The sequence below is a fragment of the Camelina sativa genome, chromosome 16 (genome assembly GCF_000633955.1).
Source record: "Camelina sativa cultivar DH55 chromosome 16, Cs, whole genome shotgun sequence".
In the NCBI taxonomy this organism is placed as follows: domain Eukaryota; kingdom Viridiplantae; phylum Streptophyta; class Magnoliopsida; order Brassicales; family Brassicaceae; genus Camelina; species Camelina sativa.
The window spans coordinates 1,009,890-1,021,122 of NC_025700.1; the positions used below are offsets into that span (position 1 = coordinate 1,009,890).

The following is an 11,233-nucleotide window of genomic DNA, read 5'->3' on the forward strand; positions in this document are numbered from 1 at the left end:
TCAAGAAAGCAGTCTAGGCGGCCGCCTAGGCGCCGTCTAGGCGCTAGGCGCTCAGCAGACGCCTAGATGACCGTCTAACCCGCTTAAAATTACATACATTTTATTTTAATATTTATTTTTAATTTTTAAATTACATATAATTAAATTATTATGTTTTATATCTATATACGTAATTATAATCATTTATATGTTGTTAATATAACTTAAATAAATGTATTTTTCTTACCATTGTTTATAATTTATAAATTTTTTATTTTTATAACATATATTTTAATATAATTATATATATATATAATGTTTTATGTTGTAAACGCCTAAACCGCCTAAAAACCGTCTAGACCCCGACTAAACGTTCTAGGCGCTAGGCGTTGGGTCACCGCCTAGATTCCGCCTAGCGCTTTCTTGAACACTGAAAAATACAAAACAAATATTAGCATCAATTTTCCACATGCTAGCAAATTTATAAATAATATTTATTTATAAAAAAGTCTAATAAAAATATTAAAAAATCTAAGTAATATTAGCATCAATTGTTTACAAGGGAGCAATTTTAACATCAATTATACAAAAATGCTACAACTATGTAGCATCTATTGTTAGAATCATAACATATATTAACATCATTTATATTAATTGATGTAAAACTAACATCATTTGTAATAATTGATGCAAATATATAAATAAGTGATGCGGTACACCTTTTTTATTTGTAGTGATCATTTAAAATGCTACAGAGTGAGTATATTATATAATTGAAACTACTAATCATCACTAATAACATTGTATCAGCAAAACAAACTTTGTGCAAACGATTGTTATTTGATATTATTTTTTTAATTTAATATTTGATTTTTTTGGATACGACAATGGAATGCCATTTGTTTTCAAGATTTTTTTTTACAATGTCATTATAATGTATATTAAGAAATAGAACAATGAAAATACTTTCATATTATTTTGACAAATAAAATATGTATTCCATACATATACATATATTCGTTTGTGCATGTTGAACAAAGTAATGGAAGATTTAAATAGATTATGCGTTAATAACATTGTCTAATTTTCATTATTATTGCTTTTAGGCTCCTCGTGAACTTTGGGGACTACTCCTTCACGCACCACAATAAATATGTATCGTTCAACTAGGCTGCTTCAAGAATCTTTTTTCCACTATCTTTCATCGGAAGTGGCTCAGTAGCTTGCGCTTTCAATTTTTGTTTCGTATTGCCAAGTTTAAGCTCTGATAACATCTCAGTCAGTGAAAACTGACAACAAGAGAGAGTTTATCATGATCCTATCCATTGATATGACAATTTTCTTCAAAACAATATACAGTCATGCAGACTAAGACCATCATTAGTGGAGCAACCCTCCTAAATTACTCTCATATTAAATAATTATATAATTAATATTAAATTAATTAAAGCAATCCTAAGAGAACTTAAGCAAAATCACCCCTCCACTAGAGAACCCCAAAGAAGGTTGCTCAAGCATTTAAATAATAATTTTTTAATTTGTGTTTATTAATTATCAAATTTTAATTATCTAAAATGACAAAACAATTATTTCAATTTTTTATATTATATAAAACTTTGAAATATTAAACATATTTTACAAATTTTAGAATATTATACATATTTTACAAAATTCGAAATATTAAATATATTTTACAAAATTCAGATTAACTTTCATATAAGATTAGAAATACTGTATAACATGTATTAATTTTATGTTTGGATTCATTTATCTATGTTTTAAGTTTCTTGATGAATGGTTAGATAAAAATTTAAAACAAACATTGCATTGCATGATGGATGGATTAACAGAACACAATCAAGAACATTCATAATAGAGAAGTTGAATTGTAATTCAGTTTATTTTGTTGATTGCAGCGATAGCTTGATGGTCATAATTCTAACAAAAGAGTAAAAGAGTTTCCGATCAAATATCTAATGGCAAATATGAAATATCTAACCAAGTTTCTAAGCCAAATTTTTTTTAAAAAATCAGTGAACTTGTTTTACAAGCAACAATCAAACAAACCAAAACCATTTTCCATTTAACTCTCAAACATTCTCTCATTGCACAACAACAAGCTATTTGTAGAGGAAGACTGTAAAACAAAAGAAAACAGATCATTTCAAGCTATTTGCAAAGAATCAGATCATTTCCTTCATGTGTTTGGCAGCAACAGCTATGATACCATTCTCCAAAACTATTGTCTTTTAACCTCTCTCCACAAGAACTTGTCTTGAGAGATTCTGACACTCTTACAAAATTCTCCACAGTAAACCTCTGCTTCGCAGCTTGCTGAGCAATGCTCTCGTCCTTGGGGTTCTCCTCATGACGTTGCTGAAGCTGATCAAATTCGGACCAATTTTGCAGGTAAGGGCTAAAATGCTCTATGAGTGCTTCCATAGCTGCAGGCTCGCCAAGTAAGGCAAGATTCTAGCAACCATCTCTGTGTTCCTTTGCTGTTTGTTCGACTTCTGGATTTACGTGGAGATTCTCAACCATAGGCTTTAACATCTTCACGTGAGAATACTCTTGTTTCTCTTAAAACATCTCCCACTTTAAGTAGTGTCTTTGAAGTAACTGATGAGAAACAACACCTTGAAACATGATGTGTAGAAAGAAACGTTTTCCTCAGCATGGTTTCACCTGAAGCAAGAAAGGGGACGAATCAAACTTAATATCTGTCTAAATAACAAAAACCTTGAGTTATTTACTGGCAATTCTTCTCATTGAGTCATTTTGTCGAACAGCTTATAGACACACCGTTGAAAGTAAAAAAGATTCAAACTTTGCAAATTTTATTCCCCAATTGCTAACAATATATGACCCATCTGGCTTTACCATCAACCGAAGAAGCTCTAACATCAAGCAGCTTCAGGCTTGAGCTGCTCTTGAGCCAGCCATGAACACGATCACAGCAAGAACTTCCAAATGAATGGATTCTAAGTCTAAAGACTTGCGAGATTGAGACACACATCAGACCCTCTCTTTTTCTCTCCCTAAATAAGCTCAAGAAGAATCAAAGAGACAATGTCTCCTCTGTTCGTGAAGACAACTGCCTCCAGAGACGACTATTCCAATCTGTAGATCCACAAGAATCGAAAATTGGAACGAAGCACATATAAACACACATTGGATACAACTTCAACAGTTTCATTTATATAATTCCCTTCGGATTCTAAAGACGAGCAGTTTTCACAACATCATAACAAAGTTTGTTCAAAACCCCATAGAAAAGTTAATAACTTTGACTCAAATTTTGAGTAACTCGGTAGAGATAAAGAAGGGAACAAGCTAAAGACAGTAGAACACGAGTTAATCTAGATCTCAGCATAAGAAAGAAGAAAGCAAAGCAGAGAAAACGTCATCCAAAAGCATGAATTTTAAAATTCCAATCAGAAAAATGAAAAACAAAAACGACTCTTTAATCAATTTCAGAGACTCGATTCAAGCCGATAAGAGTAGTCAAAAGCTTCAAAACTCAAATCTTTAGCATCGTTTGAACATCTACGAAGCGAATACAAATCATATCTTTCCCCTAATTGTGTCAAAAAAAAATTTTGCTTTTATATTTACGATACAACTAATGATAAAACGCCAAGTAGCGTTTTTAAGGGGTTGCTTCAAATGCTTCCCACAGTAACGATTCTCTCTTATTTGGACCATTAATGAGTTTTTTAGTCTGTAATTGGGGCCCAACAGTAACCCACAGAGAATCTCCAACTAATGATGCTCTAACGAACATGGCCTTAATTCATTTTTAAGTTTGCCTACAAACTCTCTTCTGTTGCTATACCCTTTGCTGTGACTTGGTGCCTCAGTTACTTTTCTTGTTAGAATCTTCAAGAGCCCGCTTGGATCGTTTTCTTCTTTTTTGTCTTGAGGTTGAAGACACCTTTCATCAACGAGCTTATATCCACAGATCGATCTCCCATGATTTTGTCATGGTACATCTTGCTTCCTATCTCACATATCTCTTCCTCTACTTCTTCTAGTGGCTCGTCTATATTCAACTTCAATTCTCCTTTCCTAATAACCGTTACACCAAACCCGTTCGCCTTGGCTTCTCTAAATGCATCCTGTATACATATATATATATATATGTTAGAGAGAACAACAACCTTAATAAATTACGAGTACAGAGAGGTAAGGTAGTTTCCACTTCCTTACCTTTGGCGGGCGCGGAACAATGAAAACGTTTCCACTTCGTAGCATATCCAAATGAGCTTGAATAATGTAACAGAGGTTCCGACAGTCCGCAGCGTTCTCGAAAGCAATCACGTGATGTGGTTTGGGTTCTAACTCGAGATCTGTTGCCATCTCCAATGTGTAGAACCCTACTTGCTGCTCTCCATTGGCATCAACTGTGTACAACTCAAGGCACTGAAACACGAAAAGACAATTAGTTTTTCAAGGACTTTTGAGTTTCTTTAATGTCAAATGTTTAGCAACAAAACATACCAGTACATGCGGAAGGTCCAGCCACCATAGATAATCTTCTTCCTTGTCTTCTCCATACTCGCGGTATTTGCTCACAACAGCTTGAGGACCAAACAACTCCATCTCTCTCTTGAGTTTGTTCAGTTTCTTTTCCATGAACTTCTTGTTCCTCTTTGGCAGCTTTTCCATTATATCAGCTGCGTCTTTGATTTCATCTTCTGTAATCCACCGATCCAAGTCTTTTCCCATGTCTCTCATAACAGCTTTCACTTCTGGATCAGTCTCTGCATTGTACAACTCGAGGAACCCACGAGACCATTTCTTCGTGTGCTCCCAATACTCCTTTCCTGATTTTTTTCCAGGTCTAACAGATCCATCGCTTCCTTCTACAACAATCTTTGGCTGGCTTGAGGTAATTTCAGATGAAGGGGTGAGAGTGTTCTCAGAGGAAGCAGACTCTGATAATTCCTGATGAGAGCTCTGTTCTTCTAATTTCACAGGAGATACAGATGCAGCTTTTCCAGAAAACAATGCTTCGCGCTGCTCATGATAGTTATTGAGAAACTCGGGGTTCTTATCAAGAGAAGGCCCTTTCCATCTCGGTATGATTTTTTCTGGTGGATCATACAGACTGATGCCATCTGAATAATAATAATAAGAGGAAGGGAGATAACTGAGATATATTTTGACAAGCTCATTAACGCATAAACTGTGAATATCTAAGATATTGAGCAAACTTAGTCTCAATCAAAGTTGTAGAGAAGATTACCTACTCCGTAGTCCAGGTTTTCAACGTTTGAATGAATCCACTGATGCAGATGAGACAGTTTCTCATTTTCTTTCTCAACTTTCTTCTCCAAGCCTTGCAAAAACATAGCTTTGTCTTCAGCATCAATCAGGTGAAACGGATCCCTACCAGCCAGCTCATTATCTCGAACAAGGAAGACAATGTCTCTTAGCTTTTCGTCCTTCATCCACTCAAGCTCATCATTATACTCACTGCGGTAAAGTTCTGCAATTTCAGCAATTGTACCTGGCTCCTGAGTTTCACCCTCTCTTGCAGCCATATAATTATCCCTAAATCCTGCTCTCATTTTTTCAACGACTGGCTTAAATTCATGGTAGTTTTTCTCTATCCAATTCCCATTCCCCTTCTCTGATGGTTCTTCCTTCTCTATATGTTCAGTACCACCAGAAGAACTTTTGGCTGATTTGGAAAAACTTGTTTTGCACTCTTCTAATTCATTTATAAAATTTCTTTGCTTGCTGGATCCCTTATCTGCATTCCCAGGTTCTGAGAGTCTTTGGTAATCATTCTTTAGGGGTTGAGAATCAACATCCTCCCCCAACGCTTCAGAAGAAGTAGAATCAAGTGCAGATCTCAAGTCTCCATTGACAGCTGCACCGAAGATTTTATTATTGTCAACCGATTCGTGTTTTCTAGCCTTACCACGCTCTTCATCGCTCAGCTTTGAGAAGATTTCAACACTGTCTTGGGCTATCGTCTGAGACAGTTCCTGAGTTAGCTCTTTCTCACCACGTCTTCTTGAAAGGAACTCTTTAGCCTCTTTTACAGACCGTATGACCCGTAGCTTACGACCAGTGCTAATCTTCTTCATACTTAACTTGTCCTTAGAAACAACATCAGGAGACTGGATGACTCCATTGGTAGGAACTAGTGGTACCACAGTACTCAACTTTTCTGCGTCAGATGCTGCCATTTGATGATTTGGAAAACCAGAACCTATCAAAGCCCCATTCAGCATTGGAATAGCAAAATCAGAAAGTTCAATGTTTTCAGTTTCAGTCGAAGTCCCCAAGCTCTCATCTTTATCATCATCATCTTCACTGTGTGTCAAACCTTCATCATCGTCGTCCATTTCATTGTTCGCATCGCACTTCTCCTTTTGATTAAGTTGTATGCCAGCTTCTATCTCCCGCGCCCGTCTAGCCATTGCTTTGATTTCATGGATCTTATTATCAAAGTCCAAGGATTCACCACTCTCAACCTGAAAAGAATTCAAGAGTTCCAATTTCTTCTCTGGACCCTTTACTTTAGATATGCTACTCATAAGTTCTTTCCGATCAAACTTAGGCTTCTCAAACGAAACCAATGATGGCTTTTCCAAACCCTTGTGTAAAACTTCCACAGTACCACCTTTCTTCTCCGCCCTTTCTTTTTCCTTCCAAGCTTTCATCTTTCTCCTCATCATCTCCTTCTCTAACTCTAACTCTGTACACTCAACCTCATTACTCTTCTTGTTAAACACAAGCACCGTCTTCAGAAACCAGAGTCCAATGTAACCACACAAAACAGCTCTTCCAATAGCCGGCAACTTTGGAACTAAGTCAAGACGAAGAATAGCGTTTTGGATTGAGCTAACGAAACGAAACTCTTCCTCTGAAGAAGAAGAAACAAACTTGACAAGAGAAGTATTTTTAAGGATCACAGTTTCCCCATTCTCCATCTGTGCAGCTAATTTCTTGGCATATAGAAGAACACTAGAAGTAGAACTCACTGATTCCAAATCCTCGAGACCTAATCTTGTTCTTCTACTCAAGACCTCGTTTTCATCAACCTCAACCCTGACCACGTTTCCAAAAGAATCCTGATGGACAGTGAAAATGGGATTCGAACCAATCCCCCAATATCCCTAATAGTAGTATCTTCAAGCTCATTCACTAAATTCGAAACCCTATCTTTCTTCAATCCCTCCTCGGTGCTACTAAAATCGAACTTATGGCTTTCGTTTGGAGGTTTCGTACCTGTGGGGTTCGGAGTCGAACGCCAATTCTCATCACCGATGATCTTCTTCCTCAGAGAATTGCGTCGCCTCGAGGTCTCTCCAAAACGAGCCGAGACTCGGAGAATTGAGTACTGGAATTTGAATCGATGCTGCTTTCTCTTGTTTGTGAGTCTCCTCCTTATGGTCGAATTAGACGAGAAATTGAAGAAAAAATCTCCATTTAGAAGAACCTCCATTGATGGGGATAAAGCTTCGAAGAACAATGGTTGTTTGACAAAAAAANAAAAAAAAAAAAAAAAAAAAAAAAACAAACAATTTAAAGAACAATGGTTCAAACGTTACATAAAGAAGAGTCCTAACGGAGTCGTCGTGGCTGTGTAACAACGCAAAATCTCCAATTGTGCTATTAACACTTTTAACAAAGTAATTGACCAAAACGTTACTTATATTGTATTTACGTAGTCTTATGTACCTGTTTTTTGCACTTTATTTTTCCTTAAATCATTTCATGCAAACATTAATCTAATTTATCTCTTTTTCCATACATATACATACATATTTCACATGTATTCGTTTGTGCATGTTGAACAAGCTAATGAAAAATTCATTTTCAATTTTTTTTTATTTAAGTTTTTATTTCATATTCGATTGTTAACGATTATCTCTACATTATTTTTTTTCAATCTTTTTTTATTGTCAACAGTTATCTCTAGCTGAAATTATTTTTGCAGAATACACAACAACCAATTATGAGAAACCCATTTTTAAAAACTATTTTGAAAATTATTAATATGGTTAATATGCATATTTTGAAAGTCTATAAAATGCAATAAAATTTATAAAATCAATTATGAGGAGCTGGTGACAGAAGTCACATTGATCAAAGGAGTGTGGTGGTTACTCGTATCCATCAACGTTGTAATTTTAACTTGTAAGAATGTGAGTTCGAATCCAAACACTTTCCACTGAAGAGGAAGAAGAATAAACGAACTTGACAAGACTAGAGAACTATGACTATCCTTGTGAATCACACATTTGTTCCATTTTCCATTTGTTCAGCTAATTTAAGGCATATAGAAGCCTAGAACTCACTAATTCCAAATCCTCAAAACCTGATCATGTACTCAAGATCTCGTCCTGTCCTCTCCTTTCTCTCCAGTCTCCACGTTTCCAACCGAATCCTGATAGACAGTGAAAATGGGTTTAACAGGATACAATGTTAACGTCGTCGCTCCCTAAACAAAGCTAACGCTTTTGGAGACGCATCAAATGAGAATTATAAACATTTTTACATATTTCAGATACAGCAGAATTGTAATGAACTCTATATATATATATATATATAACCCTCCATGACATGATAAAGAGAAAGATGTATAAGAACAACACAAGTTTATCGTCAGATAATAACCCCTAATCCTTTATCCTATAAAACACAAGTCTGTCTAATAATATAAAGCCACATCAGATTTTATTTTATTTTTAATTAATAAAAAATCAAAAACAAATGTACACACGATTCTCTACAAATATTAAAAAACCTTAACCAATTGTCAAAACCTTTGGACTATTATTAATAAGGTTCTAATTTTCTATATTAAATTTAATTTATAACCAATAGAACAAAGTTGAAAGTAATATTTTTGAATAAATTATTTTGTTAGATGATAAATATGAGACAATTTATGTTTATTTAGAAGTGGGTATTTACAAAATTTAGAATTAATAAATAACTATATATTTTCCTTAATCCCATTTATTTTTATTTTTGTAGAATTAATAACTTAAAATTAAAATAACTAAATAATGTTATAATTTCGAATTTGTGAAATAAATATTTATATATACATATATAATCTCTTTATAATTATTTGAAAAAAAACTTTAATTTTTTTAATTTTTTGATAATTATCTTTTTACATTATTAATATTGTTTAAAACAAAATATTTTGTTTTTTTTGTTGTAATCTTAAAATCTCAGATTGATATAAACTTGACACCTGTCAAAATTTTGTTAATGGCTAATTTTTAAAACCCAACTTTATATAATAAGAGAAGTTTCTAATTTTCTATATTAAATTTAATATATATATATACATTCTAAAATACAAAAGTCTTCTAAAATACTCCTAAATATTCTCACACGAACACCACGTTTTGATCTCACGATGACACGATCTTTAAAACCATCTCACGATTTCAAACTATTTCATCTTCCATTTAATCACACCGATGAACTCATTATTGTTCATTCTTTGCTTTCTCTTGCTCTGCGTTGGCATTTTTGCTAATTCTACTTTTTCATATAGTTCATCTGAGTTTGAGAAAGACAGCTGTCGATCGAGATATATGCACGTTTCTTTTATATTTGATTCATCGTCTCTGATCCTTTTGCATCAAGCAGGTAATTTCATAGAGACTCATATATAGTCATCTAGAAAATGTTATTGCATTACTTGGATTGACGATAGTTTTTGGTACACATAGTAATGAAATTTAGATATGTATACATATATGAATCTGTTCGTTAAGAGTGTCATAATTGCATTTTCTCTACAATCATTGAAGTGGTGAAGTTAACATAGATTGATTTTTTTTTTCTTTTTTCTGATCAGGTTCTTTTGTGATAAAACTTTGAAATTGAGATTCTTACCGAAGAAAGCATTTAGTCACTCAAAATTTACCACGGGTGGGTTCTTCTTTCTTCTATAATTCATGTTCATAATATGATGATGCCTTTCATTGTATATTTTAGACTAAGTATTCTCTAGAATTCTGTAAAAGTATTTTATTTGTGAGACGAGAATGTTTCAACATCTGACATTAGATTTCATGTAGGAGTTGCAAGATATGACCGTGAAGACATTGTTACACAGTTATACTTCTTTCTTTTGAAGGTGTTGTAAATCTTCTTACTACATACCTAGCACCAATATGTACTGCCTACTTACCTCTCATTTGTTTACTCTTTTGAATTATTATGTTACACGGTTTGCTTGACAAAAATTACTCAGGCTGATCAAGAAGTAGATAATATGACATTAAAACAAATAAACTACTCAATCTAAATAAAGCATACAAATTTAAAGGTATCCCTAATTTCTTTGTTTTGGCTCTTGATTTTTACATTACTAACTTAGTCATATGTGGTTTTTTTTTTGTTGATGAAAGGCAAGTAGAGTCATGATAATACACTACTCTGCTTGGATATATGTTAGAGTTGTCAATCTTCACAAGTAATACTTCCACAAAGTCTTCAAGCCTATATGAAAATATGGAATCATGAGCAAGTGTACAAGTCAAAGCTGGTAAAGTACGGTTCGAAACGATGGGAAATCAACTAAATTAATCAATGGCCATAGAAGCTTACTTCAGCGGTTCAACCAGTACATGACCACACGCCAGTCTTGATTCTTTCTGGAATCTTACGTGTTCTCTACAAAGTGGTACAAGGCTTTTTAAGGAAGCGAAAAAGATATCTGATTGAAGGATTTGTATTTAAGCTTAGAATTTTGTTTGATAAAGTCTGTTATGCCTTTGAACCTTCTTCTTGTGTTCTCCAAATTCATACCGTCTAACAAGGTACAAACTTCTGACTTACAATCTATAAATGAATTTTTTTTTTTTTGACAACAATCTATAAATGAATTTGAATGGCTAAATTATTCAATCATGTATTAATGTCTACCAAGAGAGATCGCACATGTTAAGAGTTTTGTTCAATTTTGTTGTTCAGGTAAATAAATAATTTTTTTCCTAGATTCGGTGTAATTATAAATTTTGGAATGCAATTAAAATAGGATAAAATATTTTCGGTGCATAGCACCGGGTGAATACTAGTTACAGATATATCACTACCAAGAGAAAAATAATTTTTCAAAATCAATTTGATTTTTTCTCTTTTTTTAGTTTCAGGACAAGTTTGGGATACAAGATCCTCCTCCACCTTCACCACTTTGTTGTTGCTCTTTCCAGATCCTTCCAGTGACTCGGAGTTTCAGCTCTTTCCTATCTCCACCTGAGAAGAA

General features: G+C 33.9%; 1 protein-coding gene and 1 pseudogene across 1 annotated transcript in view; both read right to left on the reverse strand.

Annotated features, from left to right (window-relative positions):
- On the reverse strand, positions 2,037 to 7,485 carry LOC104749140 (annotated as a pseudogene).
- Positions 11,117 to 11,233, reverse strand: part of LOC104699704 (E3 ubiquitin-protein ligase SINAT3) — a 3,784-nt gene continuing 3,667 nt past the window's right edge. Inside the window, exon 4 of the mRNA XM_010475489.2 lies at positions 11,117 to 11,223. Coding sequence (XP_010473791.1) covers positions 11,117 to 11,223 — 107 coding nt within the window. The remainder of the gene's footprint in view (positions 11,224 to 11,233) is intronic.